General features: G+C 40.5%; 1 protein-coding gene across 1 annotated transcript; it reads left to right on the plus strand.

Moving 5' to 3' along the window:
• The first annotated feature begins 253 nt into the window (after positions 1–253).
• ics (ras suppressor protein 1) lies at positions 254–25,504 on the plus strand. The gene is made up of 9 exons (XM_084606644.1): positions 254–455; positions 1,590–1,640; positions 3,725–3,792; positions 4,635–4,687; positions 8,623–8,741; positions 10,274–10,356; positions 13,833–13,947; positions 17,188–17,320; positions 20,023–25,504. Exons 1-9 carry the CDS (start codon positions 299–301, stop codon positions 20,114–20,116), a joined length of 873 nt encoding a protein of 290 aa, XP_084462770.1. The 5' UTR covers positions 254–298; the 3' UTR covers positions 20,117–25,504.
• The last annotated feature ends 820 nt before the right edge of the window (positions 25,505–26,324 follow it).

Here is a 26,324-nt window from a genome sequence, read left to right on the forward strand (position 1 = left end):
CAGCAGCTTTCATCGAAATGCTGCCGCCACAGTTGGCATCTAAAGCACAAAGCACTTTGACGGGGCTGCAGCGACATCTGAAAAGCAAAAAGGCACCTAAAGGGTGCCGTGCATGCATTTTTACCTTTATGCTTGCCGATACTTCCGTTCAGGTTCGTTCGTCCTTCGCGCTGATCGCGTGGGCACACGGCCAGGCCGGGGCGTCGTGCGTGGGACGCGCGCGCGCATTGCGACCGTAGCGACACCTAACGCGCCGCAAGGAAAACTGCAGTGAGTCGAGGTCCGGAAGTCGAGCAGGATGGAGCGCGACACCAAGCACACTTCCTGTAATTGCCTGGATTTTAACAAAATGGCCAAGGTGAAGAAAGTGGTGGACGAAGCCCGTGAACAAAACAACCCCGAGCTCGATCTGGTCGATCGAGGAATTACGTCCATCGAGGAGATACCCGGACTGTGTGAGTTGCGGCCTTACGAAGGCGTACTCCTCTGTTTTTGACCCCTTTTCCAAATTTGGCGCGGCCGCCGTATTTTTAAACCGGTTGTGATGTCACATCTGCGGGGGTTGATTCACGTAGATGGGTTTACATGTTGCGAGTAACGAGCATCGTGTTTGATATCGTGCATCGTGTGGTCCGCGAAGTGCTCCGGATTGTTTACACGATCGTCCCGTCCCTGCGGTTTCGAGCTGTTACTGTGAAACACAGCTGCTGTTACGAACAGAAAGTAAACAAAGCAATGCGTGCGCACGACCTGGGCGTAGCCAGCGTAGATCAGCCTTGCTTTTCCATGACTTTTATTTTGTCACCGGATGCGAAGATTGGAATAAACTCTTTGAGAACACTTGGGTCATTGAAATCATGCACCTTGTCAGAAATATCGTCTGTTCTCTTTTGATCTTGTCCTGGGACTAACGCCGCCGTTGGGCGTGCGATTACCATCAGCATTAAACGAGAACCTCTCCCCAAATTAATCGCCACTTTTATATATGCTCTGTGCCGGTTTCAAACTTTTGACAAGCATGTTTAAATTTAAGCTGAGCAGGTCTGCTGTGGCTACTTGCACCGATGCGTCAACGCCCACAAATATGCTTGCGTTATGTCAGTGCAAGCTTGCTACTGTTTGTCTTTAGTATGGTAGCGCGTTGGATATCTGTTCGCGTTGTTTATAGTATGTGTTTTGCTTTCGGACATATGCAGTTGGAAATGTCATGTGGCAGAGCAGCAGAAGTTATGCATCATTTGCATGCACGCCCTATTTCATAATAGCAGCCGCCCATGCTCCAACAGTTTGTTTGAATTCAGCTTAAGTAAGGAAAACTTCGGAATAAGGCGTTCCTAAATGCTACTTCTTTACAGCTGTCTAAATTCATAATTGTTGATCAGTGTTGTCCATAATATAACAATAATAAAAAAATTATACTACAGGTTCTCTGCTGTCTAACACCAATGGTGTGTTTTGTATGACCAGAAGTTTGTGTGTTTTTGTTCATGATTAAAGCACATTACAATGCTGACATCAATCACTGTTAGTGCTCGTGCCATCGATCTTAATCAATTACTACCTTCTGTATTTCTGGTGTGGTTTTTCAGTTTCGCTGCCAAATTTGACAAGGTTGACTCTGAGCCACAACAAGATTAGAGGTGAGTATGTATAGTAATATTACTTATTTCTAGTGTTGCCTCGAAAATGTACTTGTATAAAAAACAGCTAGCAGCAGGCATTAGAACAGTAAAAAAAAGTAAATAAAGAGACCTGCATGCTGATGCTTTTACTTTTACTGATATTGTTGCTTAGCTCTGCTGGCAACCTAGGGTCTAGAGGTGTTTTTCCTGGAAATGAGTCTTGTGCTAAAAACAAGATTTTGGGAAACGTTCTACTTTGCAAATGCGATCAAAAACTGCATTTCGCATAAAACTATAGCTTGAGCCTGTTGAAAAGCAGGCTCTTTTCTTTCTTCTTTTCTGCTTTTCTGATTTCATTGCTATGGTCCTTGTAAGCTTAGCGTTATACTTAAACTTCTTCACATGGTGTTCATGAATGTTCTATAATGGCTAGCTTTACTTATGCTTCTAAAGCGGACAGCTTTTTAAACATGCTTTCAGTTTGAAAGCATGGAAGTGGCGTGCAGCCATTTGTCTGGTATAATGCTGATATAAATTTAGGGCAAGTCAATTTTGTCAAATAAAAATTTGTGACATAAGAGAGTGGGTCAATTGTAGATAGTGTGACCTGTGTTTGGAACATTTGCTACATTTAAACTGCAGTTCTATTATTGTAGTTTCCATTTATACCTAGTGTGTGTATGTGCCTGACTCGTCAGTTTGTTGCTTTCACATTAGCTGCTTGGTTTAAACATACCAAACCATAGTCATATGCAATTCAAGGACAGTTGCCTCTGTACATGTTTGTTTTATGACATGCACTTTCATACTTTATGCAGTATTTCTTGTTCTCAGTTCATTCTTGGCAGCAATAACACAGATACTCAAAACACCCCTAAGCTGCATTTCCTAGCGCTTGCTGACAGGGCATGTGTCATTATGTAGCTTGCATTCCAGAAATACTGAATGGTGATCGAGAGTGACGCCTGATACGGCAAGAAAAAAAAAAAAAAATTGCTCACCACCGTGTTAGGAAGGACTGTTATGCATTCGTAGCCACCATGTTTCTTGCAAGAAGGATATTCTGAAATGATGGTATGAAAAATAGACCAGCCATCATATTGCTGCAGTACATGATGCTTACAGGCAACTTGGTTTTAGGTGCTGGCCAGATTCATATCATTTATCGTCTTATCAATTTTTTTCACAAAAGTTTGATTATAGCACAACTCTTTTTGCACAGTCTTTTATAAAGGCATAAATTTTTTATTCTGTTTGTTTTGAGTGAATTAGTTGCTTCTTATACACTACAAGTTGGTGGATCAGACGAATTTGTATATATTGTGAGCAAAGTTAAAAGACTCCAGCAAGCATGTGCAGGGATCATACCAAACTGCATGCGGGTGCTAATCTGACAATCAAGCAGTAGACTATGCTGGTCATTACACCAGGAGTGCTTCGTTGCATGATGCTTGCATGCAGTTTTGCATGATCCCAGCACATACTTTCAGGAGTCTCGTACTCTTTTTGGTGTGATAATACATATTTGAACAAAAAAAAATAAATTAAAAAAAAAAAAAGATGTAAGTAACTAGAGCTTGTTTGGGTAATAATTCTCAGACTTTCTTACTATAAAGTAGTCTGTTTATATCTGAAATAATGTTTCAATAGGGCTGGCATTTCATTGAAACTTACTCTTGGTAATAGGTTTACAGTTAACAGCAAATGTCATTGGGATGCCTGTGTACAGAAAATGATTTTAGCGCAGCAACATTACCCAGTTGCTGGAATGTTGCAAGTAAAAGGGGGGACGTGCTGGTGCAAGTGACGGCCTTGCAAAAATAATTTTTTTTCCCAGAGCACACGTGTCACAAACTTTTGCTGCTGAGTGTACACGTGAAAAAATGCTGTTGGTTTGCTATTTCTCGGCTTTTCTTCTGTCTTTATTTCTCCAAGTGACGCATAATATCTGTGCAGGCATGGCTTAGGTGTGTAAGAGTATGGTACAGTCTTAACTAAGCACAGTTCTGTCTTGGTAACTGGAGACATTATTGTCATATAGTGGTCCCATACGGTGGTCTCGCATGTGGTGGGATGATGCAGATCCACGCATTTATTTTCAGTTGTTCCTGCCAGTATAGCAAACTTATACAACTTGGAAATTCTGACACTATGCAACAATCAGATTGTGGTAAGTTGTTTTGCCTCTGGCATATATTTCCCATCACTTTAGAAAGATTCTTGCAATAAGGACTGTAAGTTTTGTAGCAGTATTTTTCAGTATGGACCTTGTATATTGAGGTTTCGCTCTGATCTTTAATGGTAGTATTTGTTTGCTTTTGTTTATCACATTTAAAGTCTTGAAGACTCAGGTTATGGGAGATGGCATAGCGGAGGGGTCTGAGTAGTTCTGACTGCCTGAGACATTGTATTATGTTTCACTGAAGTAGCGTCACATGTCTTACAATTGCTTTATTTTTGCCTCTGTGCATATGCATGAGTTGGGCACAGATCTGTGCAGTGCTGTTCTGAAGCTGGAAAATTAGCAGTGAGGATCTGTGGCACACTTAAATATGTGAACTTGTATCGTTTGATGGCATGCTATGCTGCAGCCATTATTGAAATTGCGTGCTGTGGTGTATGTCTACAGGTAATTGATTTTTTTGTGCACTTATTTGATATGGTCCTTATGATTATGATGTGGTCCTAGCAAAATTGCATACAATTGCTTTATTTTTGCCTCTGTGCATATGCATGAGTTGGGCACAGATCTGTGCAGTGCTGTTCTGAAGCTGGAAAATTAGCAGTGAGGATCTGTGGCACACTTAAATATGTGAACTTGTATCGTTTGATGGCATGCTATGCTGCAGCCATTATTGAAATTGCGTGCTGTGGTGTATGTCTACAGGTAATTGATTTTTTTGTGCACTTATTTGATATGGTCCTTATGATTATGATGTGGTCCTAGCAAAATTGCAGTGTGTGTTTCTCAACTGGTTGCTTGTTCACTCCTAATGCTTTTGATCTGTGCAGGAGTTGCCATCATCAATCTCTACAATGCCAAAACTGAAGATTCTCAACTTATCGTAAGTAGCTACAGTGAGTTTACAAGTCCGCAACACTGTGCATGTTCACAACTAATACTGTAGTTTCTGTGCTCCTGCGCACCTACTAGTCCGCTGAAAATTCTTGATTGGTTGAAGGGGGATGCTGTGCTATTGTGCAACAGCAATGCATTTTTCTTGTCTCTTTTCTGTTTCCATGTGTTTAAAAGTAGTTCTGTTCTTCAGGGTACCTAATAAAACTAAACATGCTCACAGAACATTCTTGCTTGAATACAATACTTGAGTATAAATGTGACAAGGCCTAAGGGCCTAAACAATATGATGTAATGCACACTATTTGCATTCTGAATATGTGGACATGACATCTACAAGATGTCATAATGCTTATGTGAAAAATAAAGTCTAGTAAAGAAAAAAAACTTTGGGCATAATAGGCACACTATAAGTGTCGATCGAACTTGTCACACTCTTTTATTTTGCATGACCTTGCATGCTCAATCAAATCAGATTAGACACCTAATTTTTGGGGTTTGTGTTTTATCATTTGTAATGATGTGTAAGACATTGTTGTATACGAATCACCCGGTGCTATTTGCCTCCGACCACAAAATAATTTATAATTGAATTTCTTTTCTCGCCTGTTTCAGTTTCAGTTTCAACAGCCAAGCAATGGCTGTGATGTGAAAATCAAGTCTAGGTCATGTGAGAAATGAGAAAAACAGCGACACAATTGTTCTTTTGTTGTTTGAATTCACTAGAATGCTGAAGCCAGCCTGCCTCAAGAACAAATCACAACAAGTTAAGAGACAGCAGTGATTATAGCGCTGTTCTTTCATGCCGCGCATGACCTATACTTGATTGCTACGTCACAGTCATCTCTTAGCTGCTGGAACCGAAACCGAAACTGATGAGAAAAGAAAATTCAATTATAAATTATTTAGCAGTCGTAGGCGAGAACCACGTGGTGATCCATACATAGGAATTTGTTATACATAATGAACAAGAAGAAAAATGGCACCAAAATTTAGTGTCTGTACTCTTTTAAAATAAAAAGAAACGTCAAGAAACCCATATAATGCTGTATTTAGCAAAACTTCATCTCTCTTTTGTTCCTGTTTTGCTACAATGCTGCTAGGTAATGCAACTCGTAAAAGCTCGTGAAACAAATCAGTCTTTCATTTTTGTAACAGGAACTGTAATGCCTTTATAGATAAATGCAAAGTGTACTATTTCATTACCTTAAATAGAGGAAGGTACTTGCGGTAAATATTCAAATTTATTTTAAGGTTCACTGTTACTTTCTGGTGGGAGCATGTACAGACATGTTGTGTTAAAATTACTCTTGTTTAAACGATTCAAATTGTGGATATTTTTCAGGGGACCAATCTTTTCTAGTGTAGTATTCAAGCCTTTTTAATATGGTAACTCACTGTCTGGGCAATGGGCAGCATGAAAATGCACAGAGGGGATGGGACCTGTGCAAAGGCAGTGGGAAAGTGTAAATGCAATAAGCGAAGGTCCTTTTTTTCTTAATTTCGTGCTTTGCATTGCTAAGGTGCCCTGCTGGCGGGCCTTGCCATTTACCGCATTGAATTCCGTGAATGGTGGCAAAGAGAACTTTCTCTACGGCTCGTGCTACTCTGAACGCCATATTCAGTAGTTGCCAGTTGACTAAATGCAGATATTTTGGCTGGTCGTTTGTGGAATGTGAGCAGTTGTGACAGAAGATGGGTCATTGTACCATGAAGCACCATCATTCATCTCAAGGGTTGCTAGGTATTTCAAATCCTGTATATTTAGAGATACAGTCGATCCCGGATGTATCGAACTCGAAGGAGATTGTAAATAATTTGACATGTTGATAATTTTGTGTATAAAACACGGCAGTGAATAAGGTTACATGCAACATAGGAGGAATGCTACGGTGTGCTCGTGCTACGGGTGTGGATTCTGCAGAGAAGTGCCGCTCGCTTTTGCGCAGGCAGCGCGTTGCTCGCAGAGTGTCCCTAGGTGTAGCTGGTTTGTCATCGAAGCCACCACAGATAGTGCTTTGTAATTAGCTATTTCCAAACAAAGAGGTCTAATCTTGTCGTTGGTGTACAATTGGCACAATTAACCTTTCATGAAGAAAAGGGCATAGTTGGTTTCTGCAGTACTTTGGACAGCAAGGCGAACGAAGCAAATGTGGTGAGCGCTACCAGTTGTCTTCAGTCAGCTAGGTTCGCTTCACTGCATATGGTCCAGCATAGCACCAAACTCTGGCTTCCTTGCGTAACAGTAGCGTCGTGTGTTAAGTGGTGCCGCTAGACCGAAGGCTAAACCTATACACATACCAAGTTCCTCACGTCATGCACTTTTACTGTGTCTTCGCATGGCTAGCATGAATAATAGCTGCCCATCATTGCGATAGTGCAATTAGGGAAAGGCCACTTTCAGGGGCGTGGTGCGCCATTTAGTATATCACTTGTTCCATTTATAGGAGTTCTATAAATGCATTCAGTAGTGTTCTAATTTTATACTGGGTTTTTAATACATCCATGTTCAATACGTCTAGAAACGAGTGTAATGGTTACCAGTACAGTGCACCCGGAATGACAGTTTATTTAATTTCCATTTCACTGCCCACCATCCTGCACAATTGTAGACCTTAATCACAGTGGTTCCTTTTTTTTTTTTTTTTTTTCAAATATATATATATTTTTTTTATCTGTTAATACGGACTCATTCTGTGGACATTTCTACACTTTTGCACAAGAACTGAAGTATCCATTATAGTGAGGCTTGACTGCACTCGATTAGTCTTGTTTGTAGGTGCGCATCACTTGAGTGCAAGTTAATTATTGACTTAGGTGCGATAATTTATGCTGCCAGTGGAAAAGAGCCGTCACTTAGTCTCAGATATATTGGCAAAAAATGTCAGGCTTACACGGGGTGCACAGCGTTGTCCTCTTGCCTAATGCCCCTTTGCAGCGGCTTGCTTTTTATCATTGGCCAGGAGGTTGAGGAAATTAATATTTTTATTGCAAGCAGCGCTGGGCCAGAATAACGGAGACAAGGGACGTCAGTTGGCTATGGTTAAGGATTAGCTAGGTTCTGATGAGGTAATGCCTTGTTTGCAAACATGACACTTTTGCATAGTTACTTGGGGGCTGCCATTGGAAATTCTCATAAAACAGAATTGGTACAAGCAAAACAGTCCTTGATGGTGCATGCATTTATTGGACAGTGCTGAAGTTGTGTCTGTTTGCTTGCTCAGTATTTAGTTTGGTGCATGCAGCAACTTGAACCAGGAGCTCGGCGTCATGTGCATTTAAGTGTATTCTTGCCGTCTAGAGCAATTATGAAAATGGATGACTCAACACGCCACACAAATGAAAGGGCTGCTGGATTGGCAAGTGAACAAAAAGAGTGAAAAGAAATGATAACACCTTGTTGATAGCAATTGGTGTGCTGCACAGGAAGAAATTATATGGACAATGCATGCGATTACTCTGCTGATTTTCCAAATAACTGGCTGCCAAGTTAGAGAAATCTGACTCTTCGTAGAGCGTAACTCTTACTTTAATGTACATAGTACTGTAGTTGACCGTTTTTTTGGACTCCAATAATTTGGACTTGCGTGATATTTCAGACTTCTTTCAGGAGTCCCAAAGCTCGATTTTTTTAACTAAAATATGCGCCAGCAATACCATGAAGCTGGTGTTCTTGGCCGAAGGCACATTTTTATGGCATGACATAGACTCGAGCGGTCACCATTGTCGCAAACACCGGGTTTTGTGTGTCCGTGAGAGGTGCTATCTTGGATTTTAGTTGGGCGGACTAGCCTGGCTCATTGTTCATTGTTGCCAGTCTTGGTTTTTCTTTTTGATAGCTTATTTCCTAACCACTTACCGAATGTAAAGGCTGCTTTCTGGTCATGTTCATTATGCCACAATTTTCTGCTTTTCTGCCACCAGCATCAACAGGCTGAGCAGCCTGCCTCGAGGTTTTGGTGCCTTCCCTGTGCTCGAAGTGCTCGACCTCACTTACAACAACCTCAACGAGCAGTCCCTCTCAAACAACTTTTTTATAATGGGTAAGAAACCATCTGAATAATTAAAGAATATATATATATATATATATATGTATGTATCTATGACTGAGAAGTGAACGAAGTTGAAAGGACAACGAAGTGTCGCTTGCGTTTTTGCGTCTGTGCTGCTTGCTGCCATTGTGTCTGGGCTAACCCCCTGTCATAAAAGCTATCCTTGGTATCTCGAATCACCGTGTACGTGACAATGTGCTATATGTTTGAACAGTGAGTGATACAAACTTTTCTTTTTGGAAGGCACTTCATCTTATTACTCCTTATATCCATTATCAACCAGATTAAATAGTGCAAAGAACAAGAGCTTCCCCCATTGGCCTCCTACTACCTCTGCCATACGCCTATTATAGGCGCCCTGTCCTTGCTAATTTCCTCTTACCTTGTCACTGCACTTGAATTTCAGCTTTCACGTGATTTTTCTTCCCTTGGCCACCACTTAAACTGGGTAGGCATATTCCTACTGCTGCCAACAACATGCAGACATGGGTGGAGTAACATTTCAAAAGGGTTGGAGAGTGCAGCATTAGTTTTTCATCTGTCTACAGCTGCAGTCACTTTACCATATGCATCTTTGCAGACCTCAGGCCATTTTGGATTCATCTGTATCTCTATAATTCTTGAATTGATGTCATAAAAGGACAGAAAATAGCCTATCTGTTTTTTCACTCTCAATCTCGATACTTACTGAAACGGGCATTATGGCATCTGTGCCACTGCATCTGTCTTTTTTTTTTTTGTTTGCTAAGCTTTTTTCCTTTCAGTGAAGATTGCTGCATGCCAAGGCTTTATCTATGACGTCTGAAACGGCAGTTATTCATATTGGAGTATCTTGTTTCTCTGCCTTTTTTGTTTCGTTCTCTGGTTTGTGTTGGCAGTTGTGATTAAGAAGACAGAATGTCAGATTTTAAATAAGTGGCAATATGATGTGTGACTGCTAAGCCTTGTCATCATCATCAGCATCATCATCATCCTGATTATACCCACTGCAGGGCGAAGGCCTCTCTCATATTTCTCCACTTAACTTGGTTCTGTGCTAGCTGCATCCACTTGACCCCTGCGAACTTTTTAATCTCATCCGCCCACCTAACTTTCTGCCGCCCCCTGCTTTTGTTACCCAGTTTGTTACCCTCAGCGACCATCGGTTATCCTCTCTTCGCACTACATGTCCTGCCCATGTCCATTTCTTCTTCTTAATTTCTACTAGAATGTCGGTAACTTGAGTTATTTTTCTGACCCACTCTGCACGCTTTCTATCTCTTAATGTTACCCCTACCATGCCTTGTCACCATGAGTAAATTACTAAAACCCTTGTGTTTTTGTAATAAGCAGCTTTTTGGTTCTTTTTTAGCTTCATCAAGTGGCTTCCTTTAAAGTTCACAAATGATACATGGGTACAAAAATGAAAGTGAACTACTTTATTCGACTGCAGCGAACTATTACAAAAAACCCTGATATTCTGAAAGTTAGTTTGGTGAAATTTTATTTGGTCTCCTCTTATCATGACTACCTTTTGCTTACAGATACACTGCGAGCTTTGTACTTGGGTGACAACGAATTTGAGAAGCTTCCTCCAGCCATTGGGCAGCTGAAGAATTTGCAAATTGTAAGCATCCTTACATGTTTTAGAAGAAAATGCAGGATACGCTTTGCAGGTTAGGTGGACGGTGGGTTCGCTACGTGGTGGCTCGCTTTATATTTTCTTTTCTGGGCTATATAGCTCTGCAGACAAGAATACTCATCATCTTGGCTCATTCGTGCTGCTGCCGTAAAGATAAATAAAATTCCACCAAAACTATCATGCTGTAAAGTGCTTTCCTTATGATTGCACTTTTGTGCACAATATAAAAATAGTCTTCAAAAATTTAGTATTGTTAATTTTTGTCATAACCGAGAAATAAAATAATATTATTAAGAACTGGATTGAATAGCACTGCTTCTTTTTAAAAAAAAAAAAAAAAAGCGAGTCCACTATAGCGAAGAAGCTCAAACGTCACTTGCGTTCTCCCTTGAAATTACAAGAAAAAGCAAACTTATTCCATTTTGAGCTATCATCAACCCTGTCAACAAGCAGAAAATGATGTTATAAGCATTGAGATGGCAATCAAAGTTGTCCTTTCTCTTATAATCTTGAATTTTGGCAAATTCCGAGATATTATAGAGATATAATGAACAACTCTAGAGCTTCAAATTTTTTCAGAAATAAAGAATGAGTCCTGGATAATATATATAATAAGTTTCAGCGGCAACACTTTATTGAGTCATGCCAGAATGTAGGGTTGAATATTGGCAGTATTCAGGACCAGTGCTTAGTTTTATATTTATTTTTATAATTTTAAACAATGCAACACTTTTTAGTTCGTAATATTTCTGAGGTGCTGAGGATTCATGAAAGGTATTTTAATAAAAATCGAAGATGTGTTTTTCTTTTTTCTTTTTTTAACGAATCACAGTTGCCCCCCCTTTTTTTTATGCTGTTTTCAAATTTCGGGCGACTTTGATGCCTTGTGGAGAACATACCTAGCAGTCTAGAGCTCCAAGTTTTGTGTGAAATTAAGACCATTACTTGCATAATAATAATAAAAAAAAATTTAGTGCAAACAACTTAAGGCATCATACCAGTATGTGAGGTTGAAAATGAACATTTTTGCAGCATGTCGCTCCTGAAGCAAAGTTTGGGATTTTTTACTAAATCAACTGCAACAACAAAATGTGTTTCTAATAATTTTTATAAAAGCAAAAGTTGCATAGTTTGTGTGAGTGAAATATAATAGATGAGAAAAGTTTAGTGTGAAAGCAGCAGGGCTCCAAACTTGCAACTTTTTGAAATTAAAAAAAAAACAAAAAAAAACGGCGTTTTCTGCCTGTAGCGATATTCTATTTTTTTCCTAGAAAACTACTGCATATCTTGCAAAACTAAGGTTCATTCCTTTGTGTCGAGACATTTGCCCACCACATGTAAAAATTTAATTGCAAACAAAATATGGTCATGGGACCTCAATTAACGTTCTTATCAGAACACACCCATATATATTTATATACGTTTCACTGCTTGCAGGATCTCTTAACAAGCTATTTTTGGTATTCTGTGCATTGCAACCCTTGTAAAGGACCCCATTAGGCCTATACTCGGTTCAGTGCACTTCAGTGTTTATCTTCGCATATTTACACAGGGAAAGGCAGGGAGCAGAGACAAAAAAGCTGCTCTCAGGCAAGCTTGACTTTGTTCCCACCTCATTTGCATGGAAGTTTTTTGCAACCATTCGTCAACAGTAGCTCAGTAAATGTGTGAACCATTTGCAGCAAATGACCTTTTCATGTCAAAGGTAGATAACATTTCAGATAAAAACAATAAATGTAACACTTGCATAACAGCATTATCAGAGCCCTCAGAGATGACAATGATAATAAATAATGGCTCTCTTGGAAAAAACGAAAAACATAGCAGTGGTGTCAGATGCGAAAAATGACCACAATAATATGTGGTGTCGGATCTCGCACAAACTTCACAAACAATACATTCCCAGCACACATGAATGGTGTGAACGACTGTCTGGCGATCGAACGATGCTCAACACAAAGTGTTTTTCTGTGATTTTATTTGATGTCTGTCAAAGCCTGGTGATAAAAACACAAAGAGAAAAAGGTGGCTAGGCCTGCTAGGCTGCTGCATATTGAACCACATTAATGTGGTGGCGCAAGGAGCTGGCACTATGTATGGTGATGATGATAGCTACTGCTTACGGGCCATACATACAGAAACTGCGCTTTCTGTTCCACGTAAGTGTTTTGGCGCTGTTAATTTTAGCAAAATTTGGAAAACTGGTGTTCCTTGATTATGAAGGAAAGATATATTATGTATTTTATTCTGAAATATGTGCTATAGTGAAATTCCTAGTTCTGAAATATTTTTATGTTCAAAAACTTCGATTGTAAATTTGAAAATTTCTTTAATATGGTGTTCATAGTAATCAAGATTTAGTGTACTACATGTATCTTGTTTTATTCGTGAGGGTGGCTGACACTGTTCATTGCTATGAGACTGGTTAATGGAATGAAGGTTCATATTATTCTTAGTTGCTGTTTTTAAAGTTTCCTTATGTATTGATTTGGTCAATAATCTCAGAAGGTGATTTTTGGCTCTATCGTGCCCTTGTTCGGTTCTGGAGAATGGCAAGCGCCATGAAAAGACTCAGTTTGAAAGAGTTTGCTTAGAAGGAAGTTTTCTGTATTCTGGGATTAAAAAAAACAACAGAAATGTGTGGAGCTAGCATACCTTCTTACCCTCTGATTATCGGTACGATTGTGCGATGCTGTGGCTGATTTGACAGGAACTAACAGGAGCATCTCATTTCAGATGGGATGGGGAAGGGAATCGAACCTTCTGCGACTTTTTCATTCTGAGTCAGATGCATAGATACAAGCAGATGCATATGGCTTGGTTAAGTGGGGCTTTATACCTATGTTGGCTGGTCTTTCCCCTAAATAAAGCACCTAGCTTACGACTATGCTGAAGAGTATGTGTGACATAACAGTGGCACAAATTAAAGGTGAGTTGCACAGTGCATGTATGCGGACAAGTATTCACAACGGGAGTTGCGGACAAGAGCCTTCGATGTTGTCCCATCATACCCTTAAAAGCTGAGCTTAACTGACCCCCCTAGTTTTTTCTTCAACTGTGACATTTCTTGAAAGCTGTATAGCTTTAGTCTGTATCCATGTGGCTGCAGTTGTGTACATACCAGTGAGTAATAATTACTCCTCATGACAAATCTGCTCCACTTTGGAGATTCCCCTGAACATTGGTTCAGACTTGCTCTCTTCTGAAGCTGTCTTTCCATGCGGTCGTTTTTTTTTCCTGAAAACTTCCAAAAGGCAGGTAGGTCGAACTTTAAACGCCATTTTGTACACTCCATATTTTTCTCAGTTCATGCACACCAGCACTTATGTGCATCAGCAACATAGAGCATTAAAACTAAATGCACTGCTCTTTCGAATGAGATAAAGTTTGATGGTAATGTGCAGTTATTTGAACCATTGCTTGCATTCATTTCCTCTTTCTTTGTGTGTGTGTGTTTCCAGCTGTCGGTGCGGGAGAACGACCTTGTGGAGCTTCCCAAGGAGTTGGGCCAGCTGACCAGGCTGAGAGAGCTGCACATTCAGGGCAACAGACTCACCCTCCTGCCACCTGAGCTGGGTAGGCGGCATTAGTAGTGGAAACGAACCTCTCGTCGGGTTTTTAGTGCTATGGCTAGATTTAAAGTTGTTAGTGCCTGGGCAGAAAAAGGTAACATGATTACTTGTGTAAGCCTTTAGCATGAACAGAAAAATAGCAAAATGTTTCACTCTTAGCTCATTATTGCATCTACTCATTGCTGAAGAGATTTAGTATAGTCGATCTGATGTATAGGGAACCCAGATATACTGTATCTTTTTGATTCTAAGCCCCCCCCTCCATATTTGCAAAGGACATTTTTCTTCACTTCACTTATTCCCTTAAAGAGTGATGGCAGGTATATCATTGGAAAGCCATTCCAGTCTGTTGCACTGTGAAGAAAAGAGGGTGCTGGAAAGATGACAGTACAGGCCCGTTGACAAAACAATTGAAGTGAATGGCCGGTGTGGTGAGATAGTATGCAAGGGGGGTGGTGTAGAGTGGTTGGCACAGTGAACTGTAAAAGGACCTGTGAAACAAAGAGAGGCGGCACAACGATGATGACCAAGAGTTAACTAGATCTGATTGGGCTGTAAGTGACGATACACTGATGTTGTATTAATAAGTGGAATGAATGAACTTTGTGGCCTGATTTTGAACTGATTCAAGTGTGCTAATGAGATATGCTTGGTGGGGACTACAGATAGCAGATGCGTATTCTAGCTTTGGTGGGATGAGTGATTTGTATGCGACAAACTTAACATTCTGAGGCTCTTGTCACAGGTGACGCTTCAAAAATCCCAATGATCGATTAGCGGATGTGACAGTGCTTGTTACATATGTGTGCCAGGAGAGACCTTAGTACAAAGTCAAGGCTAAGTACTTGTATAAGAAAACAGATTCCTTGGAGACGTTAGCAACTGAGTATGTAAAGTGGTATGGATTACATTGGCAATGAAAAGACATGCCGAACCAGAACGGTAGCAGGTACTATGTGAGCGGTTGAATGATCCCGTTTTTGTTTCTTGAATGCGGTTCACAGAAGCACTGAAGGTGAATTCTAAATGCTGCTCTTCTTGCTCGATCTGCTTTCCAATGTCAACTGCGCATTGAAGAGTGAGAGACGATTTCTAGTAGAGTAAGCACTCTTGTATCTTTTGTGAAGTTGTTCCCTTAAGTTTTGCTACGCATCTCTTCAGTTGATTTTATTTGCCAAGTGATCGTGTATTTGTCAAACATCTAAAAGTTTGTAACTTCGACGCAGTTTCCCTTAATGGCCGCAGGTGTCGCCACTATCCGTAAGCACCCAAACTTTCACCAATCAGAACTGCCATTCTTTTATACATGGGCGGTATGGGAAGTTTCACAGCTAGCAGTATTGAAGAACTCTGTATATGCGTTAGGTAAATTGCCTGAGCTGGCAAATGCAGACCATACATGGTGATTTGCGAGCTTCATCTTTTTCCATCTCTGCTGTCCAGTATGGGAGCCCCCCATGGCTAACAAAGCTTGCCGAGAGTTCAGATTCCTGGAATAGCACCACTTGTGAAGGGGGGGGAGGTGAGATGTTATGGAGCTCGTGTCTTTTGAGTGCTACGGAGTGCTGCATGGACTCGGGCTTACTCAAAATCCTAGCCTGTATGTACAGCAGTTTTTTGCTGAGCCAGGCCTGAGCTTTGGGCAACAACCATAAGCCAGGCTTGGGCCTGTAAGGTGATGGGCCTGTGTACTGAACGTGTACATTGCTGAATGCCCTTTTTTTATGGTCTCATGTGATTAGCAAATAATAAGTCAAGGAGGTTAGCGCTAGTTTTCAACTGTTTCCAGAGTGCAAACTTCTAAATGTAGGGCAATGCCATGTGACATTGTTGGGCGTGCGTGCGAAAAAAAAATGAAATGACTGCAGAAAATGCAAAAGAATGCAGTCAAAACAGTACTTACCATTCCATTTTTCTGAGTTCATTTTGTATTTTGCAAACTTGTTAGGTATTGAACCACTAAAAGCATTACAATGTACTTCAGAACCTACCTTCAGTACTTAAGTGCTGCTCGGCCTAGGAAGGGTGCAGGCCTGGTTTAGGCCAGAATCAATGTGAGCTAAGTGCACTTCAGAAAGACAAATGCTCTGTGTCCACAAGAGTTGAAAGGAACAGTTAGTGAAATTTTAGCATAAAAGGGGGAAGAAAGATGCATGAACAGTTACGTATCTTGTTTGTATGAGTGTTATGTACGTATGTTGCAAGAGCTAATATTATATGACTTCCATTTTTCTAATGTGGAGAGCTGAATATCAATAGAATACCTTGTAACAGGCTTCCTTGAAGGAGTATATTGCTGATGCCTCAGATGGCTCACTGTTTCAGCTCATCTGAGTATTTTAGTAGCCACAAGCACTGGTACATTGTGGCATAGGCCAGTCTAAAAGGGCCTAATGAGAAAAAGCAGGTAATTGGGCTAAGGCCTTCACTTTATACCCTATTGACTTGCACAATGTAGATGACACAGTTCAGCATGTCATTTCTATCCCAAGAGGTCACATGTCACAGGCCACCACTTCTCCCACATATACGTACTATACAAGGAAAGAAAAAAACAAACTTCGGCTACTGCAATAGCTGATTCCATAATGTGTTGCCATTGCTACCATTGCCATGTTTACATGCCATGCGCTCATGCCATGTGGTCATTCTGAAAACCTCTTATAGCTCTCAGTGAATCTTGAGTTTCACAAGCATATCTGTGTAGCCTGCTTCTTCACTTGCACTTGGGAGAACACTGATGTTGGCGTGAAAATCTGTGGCGTGCCACTCTTTGTTCAGCAGCGATTTCCTTGTAGTCTATCTAGAGCTTCGTATGGGCTATTGCTCTGAAATGAGGGCTAGTTTTTCGTTACCATCCACCCAAGCCTAGTCATACAGCCACAAAGAAAAGCTAACATTGTAATGATACCATTTTCTCTTTGATTGCAAAATTTCTATGAAAGCTGTGTAGCTTTCCTTAATGGTCATAAGATTGAACGTGAGTGGATGCTAATGAGTAGTTAATTCATTATTTTAGTGTATTCTGCCTTGGAGGATTCGCCTAAATACATTAAATTATTGATTTATTTTACTATTGTACTGGTTAGATTATTAGCCTTCTGGCTAGTGTGCAAGTCTATTACCCATTGGTATACATCTGTTACATCATTAACGTCTATGTTGCGCCATTAAGATGCTTTTGTGCCAAACCTAATGGCAAGAATGTGGTATCTAAACTACCATGTTATCCCTGTCCCTGCAGGCAACCTCGATCTGGCCAGCCATCGTTGTGTTGTGCGAATGGATGACAACCCGTGGGTGGCGCCCATTGCTGACCAGCTGCAGATTGGAGTCTCGCATGTTGTTGAATACATTCGCAGTGAGACCTACAAGTAGTGAGTATCGTTTCGATCTATTCCTTCCTCTGTTTCGCCTTTTCCTGCTCATGCAGATAGTTTCGAAGGTTCCTGCCTGCTGACTGCAGCATGTGGCTTAATGGCTTAAGAAGCCAGGTTTCCAAACTTTTTCTAGTCTTTTTTTTTTTTTTTTTCTCTTTTCTTTCGTGACACATCTCACTTGCTGAGCAGGTAATTGCTTTAGTGAGCATTGCAGAGGAACAGTCGTTGCAATATGTAAGATATTTAAGTGAATACTTCCAATAATTTTTAAATATGAATTCTTCAAGGTATAAAGGTGGCTTTCATGCCGTAGTAATGCAGTACTCTCATCATGCTAGCACTTTTTTTCGCGCAAAATTTATGCTAAGTTTGGGGGGTGCGATAATTACGCGGGGAAAATTTTTGAGCAAATGTTTTGAAGCGCTAAAAGCAAATTTAAATAGGTGTGAATCGGGATTCTTAGGTCAGCTATTGTAAATATAACTCACGTGGAAGCAAGACATTGAAACTACTGCAGAAAGGAACCAGAAACACATGAAAAGAAAGAAAAATAAACAAGCACCCAAAAGTCACACCGCAAGAAAACACAATTCTTTTTGGAGGAGGGTAATGGAAGGAGAGTTAACGCATTCATTCTGTTGTGCGCGTGTAATGGACACCGCTTCTACAATCTCTTCTTCAAGCTGCCCCTTCCTTCTTCTGATGATCTTAGTCTGACTGAATGCAGGGCTACAACCCCTGTAACTGTGACAGTTAACAGGCAGATTAGAACCCCCCCGGCTCACCCAAGGAACACGTGTGTTCTCTTAAATGATCGTTGTCTCATCAATGTCTCATCAATGTCTCACCAACTGGCCTACATATCGACCCTACTAAATTGGTTTTGCACTGTAGGCACAGGAGACAAAAAAAAAAAAAAAAAGAGAGAGAGAGAGAGAACACTCTGCTCATTTCCTTAGCAATCCACACAATTCTTTCTGTTCATCCCAAGTACTAGCGGCCTGTTGTCGGCATGGTCGGGGAGCAGTTGACAAAAAGCACTTGCTGCTGGGCTAGTTGGTTTCGCAGCCAAGGAACGAGACTGTGGAACAAAGCACAGGAGACCATTTGTGAAATGTGCTGAAGGGGTTGTCTATGAAATCCCCCTGTCTTGCGGGCACTCCTACATAGGTCAGACTGGCAGGTGCCTGAATGAGCGAACGAGGGAACAGGAGACAAACGTAGAGCAGAACAAGGAAGGCACACATTTAACTAAGCACATTATTGAATGCCCGTCCCGTAATTGTGAGCCATGCTTCACTGATGTGCGCATTCTGGGCAAAAGCAACGATACCAATGCTAGGGAGTTGATAGAAGCATTTTTTATAAAAAAAAAAAAGGGCAACTTGTGCGTAAGCGACACATCAATTTTATTGTATAACTGTGAAAAGATGTTCCTGGAGCGCGCCTTATCAGGTCGTTCCTGAGCTTTAAGTGACCTACCTACTTGTGACGACAAACAATATAAGTATGTTTCTTGCATGCAATAAAATCAGTTGGAAGTTGGCGCTTCGTCCCATCACCTACCTTTGTGTCTTGTCTGTTTTTTGTGCTTTAAAACTATTTAATGATGAGCAGTTGACAACCCTGTAAAAATGGCAAATTTTCAGTCATGTGCTGCTACCAACTTCAGTGTGCTAAGAAGCGAAAACCGTATTATGTGGTGCTGTTTGCCAGGGCCTGCTGCTTGTCTTTTCGGCTTGTTTTCTCTTTCTTGGTACAACCATACCAAATATCCAGCATGCTTCGGGCCTTTATTCCATGATGTGTCTCCATCCTGATAGGGGCATAGAAGAACGAGTGTTCGAGGGTCAAGTAACGAGAGTCTGTGAGCCAGCATGACAGCAACATAAAATAAATGATGGAGTTAGATAGTCGAAGCTTCATGAAACTTTTTTTTTTTTTTTTTTTTTGTCTTAGTATTATGAATTGTTTTTCCCTATCATGGATGGAGCAAATTCTCCCTCTTTGGCACCTCACATAACTTCTCTTTCTGACCCATGCTGCATGTCTTTTTTGCTTGCTTGTCTTTTCCGTTCCACTCTACTTTACCGAGGGTAGTGTGAGGACTGATGCAATGGGAACGGATTTGGGAGTATAGAGCTTAATTTTAATTATTAGGACTACTAGTGACCCCAGTCGGCTATGTGCCTGTTCTCCATCTTTATTCCACTCCTTACCTTAACCTAGATGTGGTCTGTCTTTTTATTCTATAAATCCATTCCATTAATCCTATATGTTCATTACTGTCCATTCTATTTTTGAGAAAGTATATTCCTTACAGCTGTAATCAGGTGCTGATCTGTCATACTTTATCTGTGAAAGACTGTTAAGTATACATCTCTATATAGGGCATAGGTACAGTAAAGACTGAAAGCCTTCTATTTTTTTTTATTGCTATGAAATGTAGCAAGAAGCTCTTCCTCACAAAGTTACTTTGGGTAAAGTTGAGTGGCCCCGGAGTTTAAACTATGGCAATAAAAAGCAATGTCGAGCTATACCTTCATATGGCAACGAAAAAAAGGAAGACTTTGATGAGTTATTGCCTTTGCCTTTCTGGTGTCTTTCTAGCATAATGACTTGTTTTTGCTTCTTGCATTTTCAGTTAAGATTTCTCTTAAATGTATTTTTTTTCTTCTTGTCTTTGCTTTGTGCAAAAGTGTCTATGGCCGCAACACGCACAGCAGCCTGTCCCCGCCACCGAAGAAGACCGACAAAAGCAAGAAAGTGAGCAAAAAAAGGGACCACAACTGAGGGCACCCTAGGCTGGTAACTTGACCGGTTTAAATTAGTGTTTACAGTTGGTGCGCTTTTTGATGCTTCGCTGTTCTTGCAGCCGTGACAGTTTAATACTACCACCATGAGGCCAGTGTCTTAACATGCCGTGATGTGATGGGCTTCAGAAACTCTGAAGAATGATCAAACCTGCAATGATATTTTTGAGTGTTGGAACGCAGGTAGTACATGACAAAAAGCGTTGTTGAGACTGTTGTATGTGATGCTTTACGTGTAGCACAGTGATGTTGTTTGAATACACTGCGAAATTAGTATGAGAAGAGCACATTGATTGGAAAAGTTAATGAGCTTTTTTTGTATCCGTGCCGGACGAGATGCTAACTTGGACATCTGAAACTGCAGGCCCTAACCTTGCCTTTGTTCAAGGCCTGTAGCTCCTACTGTTGCATGGGTCATAAGGACTCTTGCTTGACCTTTGAGAATAAGCCAGTTGGGGTTAATGTTCTCTTTGAACCCCTGATGTGTTCAGGCTTTCACTTCACGAGGGCGTTCCAATCACTGCGTTTCCTGCTTTTCTTGTGTGTGTTCTTAAGCATAAATACAGGCACTGTAAACGTATGCCTTTTATGTTGGTCGTATTGGAGGATAATTGCTATCCATTGGTTTTTATTTTGCTGTATGCATGTTCCTATCAGAGTTCATTGGTTCCATTGTTTTGTAGGCAGCATATTTTTGCGTGAACGAAGTGTGCAGGCCTCAAAATACTGCAACGGAGGTTGACAGGGTTTGAGCAGACAAGCAGTAAACGTGTGTCATAAGCATTGCTACCTGGAGGGCCAGCTTAGATATGTAACAAGCATTATGGTATATCTACATAATGGATATACTGATTCAGGGTGTGCAAATATTCCAAATTTTGAATTTGAATCGAATATACTTGTGATTTGATTCGTATTCTTATACTAAAAAACTGATATTCCGAAGTTTCCGAGTATTTGAAAATGGTTGAACACGGCGAAAATTTTCGAATTCATCGCAATTTCATCGCAGTGCTTGCTTCACTGCAGTACATGACTGCATGGACAGTGAAGTGAAACATCTTTAAAATGCGATGGGGCCTTCCTGACAGTGAGTGCAAGGTGAAGCACTTGACGAGACCGGTGAAAAACATTGTTCGCACTTCATTTTCATCTCAAACGCAGACAACCATCCTGCATGTGTTCATCAGATAAAGTTACTGTCACGCTAATGGGTTTTGGCAGTTTTTTCAGGCCCTTTTAATAATTCAAGCTTTCGCTCAAAGTGGACATTCTGACCCCTTGAAGGCTGAAATAATGAGTTTATTGTATTCAGCAGCAATATGACAGCTCCATGCGATTTTATGCAGGCTTTTGTTGTGTAAAAAGGTATATCAAATCCCATACAAAAATTTAAACTATTTTTCAGTAGTGTATGGACTTATGTGTAATTCCAGTTTAATTTTATTTGCAAATACCACATGAATTCTAAAATAAGCAAGATAAACAATGTTTTATACGTTTTTTTTTTTTATATTCATTATTTGAAGGCATTTTCCCCTCATCTTGGTATTCAATTCATGTTCGAAAATTTCAGTATTCGCACACCCCTAATAATAAGATATGCAATACTATAAGGCAATGGATTGGCATCAAAACTAACAGCTGCCTTCACTCATCTGTTTAGCTAGTATACAAAATTTCTTTTAGGGGCTGTAGTGAACCATGAGAGAGCTCTTTAGCTGTCCATTGTTGCATCTGATAGCATACTACCATAAAAAGTTCTTGAAGAACTTTCAGAAGTGTTTTCTTGTTGTTGTTGTTTTTTTTTTGAAGTTGCGCTTGGGAGGGAACTTGCATCACCATGGAAGCCAGCCGATGTTTACAAGATGTGATTGTCTTTGAGTCGCAGTTTCGTTAAAAGTGTAGTTGCATTTACAATTACCCCTTGGTGCCCACACCGTTGGGCTATGAAAGATTCACTTTAGCAACGTAGCGGTGACGCACATTTTTCAGCCATGGTTGTTGACGTTGTTAATGTTGATCGTTTGTTAAGGTATTGAGCTTTCGCGGAAGCATTTTGTCCCTTTTGTCACTGCTGACTGGTGCTGTTGGCAGATGCTGTGTAGCTCGGTCCAAATGCCATGTTTTCACTCCTTGCGAAGAGTTGGAGGTGGTTGCTCTGTGCTTTTCTTCTCATTTGCAGAAATGCAGTAAATATTTATGGGGCAGAGTATGCGAATTTTTAATGCTAGCAACTTTTTTCATGCCTTTTTTATTTATTTTTTGGCTTTGAGTTTTTAGCGGCAACGTGCGGCTGTACTGGTATTGCCTAGACTGTTGTGCCTCAAGCACTTTTTTAGTGCAGCTTCTTTTTTTGCTGTTGCGGAACCTTTGCAATACATTGAGGCTAGTTTTGCAAGAGGTAGTCCTAGCTAGTATTTGCAAGTTGACTACAACGTTATACGCACAGTGCTTTTGAGCTGCTACTACTATTATGCATCCAACCTTTGTCACAGGTGGTTACGAATGTTCCTCACACTTCGTGGTAGGTCAGTGCACTTTGTACACTGCATTGATGTTTTCATGGGTACATGGAGCAAAGATATGTCAACAGCGGTACAGTGTTGCACTAATTTGCTATCAGGTCAATGTGTAGTGTTTTGGAATTGATGTACCACATTACCCTTTTTAAAGACGTGACCAGCTAACTCACGGAAGAGGTGATATGTATTCATTATGCAGCCACCCATTGGTGGAATGCATTTGCAAGGAGCAGCAGCTTGGAAAAAATAGTTTAGCATTGCGACTATGTTGTATGCATGCAGATATAATTCTTTATAGCAGCATTGTCATATATATTTATAATCTATACAATTTGGGCGATTGTTGACTATTTTGATTGAATGGCATTGATATCAGCTTAATTGAAAAGGAATTTTGGTGCAAAATTGGAGCCCTTTGCTACAAAAGCTGGCAGTGTTCACCAGCTGTTCCAAGTTACATGCAGAGTTCAGTGCTGTGCGTGCATATAACATGGTTTATTGTTTTATTGGCTCGTGTCTTGGTTTAAAAGCCGTCACATGGATGACAAAACCTTCAAAGTTGGTTCTGCCACACTAAAATGTACAGCTCAAATATTGGCGCACCCCTCTTCACGTAAATGAATGTAAGACTTTCTAAAATATTCTTTTAAGCAGGAAGAAGCCTTGGTGTTGAACCTGATGTGTCTTAGCACCTTGCAGCTTAGCCACCGTTAATGTGTCTGCCAGCCTGGCCAGCACCACATCGTGTATTTGTGATTCCTGCTGGACAGGTTATTGAGGGCTGTGAAAGCCTTTACTCATTTTATCTTGTGCCTTGTTAACAAGAACTGCTGGTCTTGTAAACTTTGTGTGTGGGGTATGCTTTCTACTTGTGCCTTTTTGAATTCGTGTAAATATCTGGCTTGGCTTGGTATATAGCTATATATATTGGTAAAGCCACTAGTTTTCCACAATTCTGCAAAATATCATGGATTTAAGTGGGGTTTTTTTTTTTTTTTTGTTTTTTTGTTTTTGCATAGAATTGACTGCTGCTGTCATGGTCTCTTCTTTAATGCTGTTGTTACGGATGTCGGTAGAAGTGACAGTACGATGGAAGAATTACTATTATTATTACAACTGTAACGCAGTTGCCAACTGTTCAGGCAACCGCTTCTGAGGGCCGACCAAGAACACTCAAACAGCACGCTAAAATACAGAAGCTGCAAATATATTGGCATTATTTAAGGGACAGTGCTTCAGATGTGTGCGCCACAATCAAGTGGAGCCAAATCTTCGATAGTTTATTAACCGTCGTCACCGCCATGCCACCAACGTTGTGTGTTTCCAGCTACGCAGTCCTTCACCCTTTTGCCCTTCTCTTTACACCATTCAACTTGTTTCAGCGCCTTCTCCCTTCGGTAACCTGCAGCGCCTTTTTTCTATGCACATAGCGACTTCCTTTGACTTGCATGCTGCGCGCCTTGCCCCAAGGTCATTGAAAAGTTTACTTCTCTCGTGGCTCGTGAGCCTGGTGGCGAAGGTTACTTTAGCTGCCAAACTAAAAAAAAGAACAAAATTTGCACTATTTGTTCTGAATGTAACACGAAGTGCGTTTTGAAGCACTAATTGATGCCTCCCGCGAAATATTCACGAAACTTAACATTGTCGTCGCAGAAAGTTGAGGGCCTTATTGGGTTGGCTTGCTTATTCTCTGTAGTGTCGTGGAAGCCTAAGTAAAAGGAACGGATGGAGGTGCAGTATGGGTGGAAGAGTTCAGCGGCTGTTCAGGCAACATTATGATGCTGACTACGGTTTTCTAAGTTGTAAGAAGAATAATGAAGCAAGAAAATTAGTTGTAATTGTAATGTTCTTTTTTTTCTTAGATATAAATAAACACTCATCAGCCATAAATGCAAGCACGTTGCTTAAGAAGAGCACAACTACTGGCGGTTTCTATAGGGAGGAAGCAGTAACAGAATGTTTATATAAGAACGAGTCTTTGAAGAAGCTGCAGTTTGAGCTTTCCTTGCTCAAGAAGACATTTGTCGGATGTATCTGTGACAGTTTTGTTACCGTTTCATTTTGGACACCGCTGCCTTCGGCTGAACACTCTTTTGAGTACAGAGGCCATCTTAATGTGCTGTGAAATTTGTGGCTTTTTGCACATTTTTGCAAAAAGTAAACAGTCCTACAAACCTTTGCTATTGTAAGAATCGGAAGGGGGTTGCAAATGTTCATGACATGACAGCCCAATGTTCAAGGCTGTCATTTACTGTGCCAAGCAAAAGCTGCCTGTAGATTGTCACATTTTAATCCTTAGCAGTCGATTTTAGATTTTTCTTAGTTTAGTTTTGGGTGCACTCAGAAATGCATTTAAACTGTCAGCATTCAATGCATATGTGTGTTTACTTATGCATCTTTTCATTCGCTCATAGCTTCCTTCTCTGATACTAGAGGCAGTGCAAGTTATTATACTTGCAACTCCTATCATGCAAGAGAGAAGTAATTTAGCATCTGTCATCTGTTTGTTTTTGTCCTTTTGGTCCACCTTTGTTAATTTGGTTTTACAATCTACTGTTATTGTGCTAGATAAGATCTCTTTGTGTGCCTCCAAGGGAAGCATTGGTGCATATTCTTGTGTCGATATTTGCTTTGAAAACACAAGGATGCTTTATCAGTACTCTTTGTTCGGTCTGTCCAGTGCTGTGTGCAACAAAACAATTATACAAGTGCCTGCATGTTTCAAAGTTAGTTGTTATGCTGTTTTTTGCTAAAGCGTGGTCTCTCATAAATAAGCATGCTCATGTTTCAGACCTAACGTTCCTGCTAGTCGCACAATTGAAATAAAAGGCTTATCTATTTACTGCGATGTGCATCTGTTTCCTGGTTATTATGTCCTCAGGAAGACTGGTATCAAGCGCAAGTGTACATAGCCAGGCTTCTTTGGATATCTCTAGGCTTCCAGGCATCTCTTAACGTGGCCCACTCCTGTGTACAGGGCAGCTCAGCTCAGGTTACAAAAAAAAGAAGAAAAGAAATGATAGAGGTACTTGGAACTTTAGCGGTGGATTTTGTATCTGTTTATACGCTTATACCTTAATGCTCTTTCAGGGAAGGTTGACTTGCGTCATAATCAATGCATTTCCTGCCAATTTTCATCTTTGGCAAATGTTGCTTAGAGCAACTAAAAACTACTTTTCTGCTTGGAATTCTCATGTTGCTGGAAAGCTTCTGTATTATTGTATGTGATTTATTAGGGTGGTGGAGCATTGTTGTGGCAGTTGAGATATAAGGGGCATATTTGGATGGCCTGTATTTTAACACTGTGGACCAGCTGCAACTTCACCATATTTTGTTATTTGCTGCATTTGCAATCTTATTAGAAGAAAAAAGGGGTATATCTTTGCTTATAATTTTGTAGTAGCTTGTTTCTTTGGCTAGATTATAATCCAACCCCAACAGCATGTCGTGTGTTGTTGGTAAAGCAAATTAGGCATTGCTGAAAATTGCTGCCTCTTGCTCCGCTTTCAGCCATTCCCTTGAGGTGCTCTCTAAAAGGAGACCTAGGCTGAACACAAGTTGATCTGCATCAATGGGGTACCACACTCTGATCATAAAGAGCTCGCTCTCTCAGAAAAGATGGCTAACTAGGGAAGAGCAAGAGATAGAATACAGCTATTGTAT

This window comes from Amblyomma maculatum, chromosome 6 (assembly GCF_055883805.1).
Source record: "Amblyomma maculatum isolate TAMU_Amacu chromosome 6, ASM5588380v1, whole genome shotgun sequence".
Taxonomy (NCBI): domain Eukaryota; kingdom Metazoa; phylum Arthropoda; class Arachnida; order Ixodida; family Ixodidae; genus Amblyomma; species Amblyomma maculatum.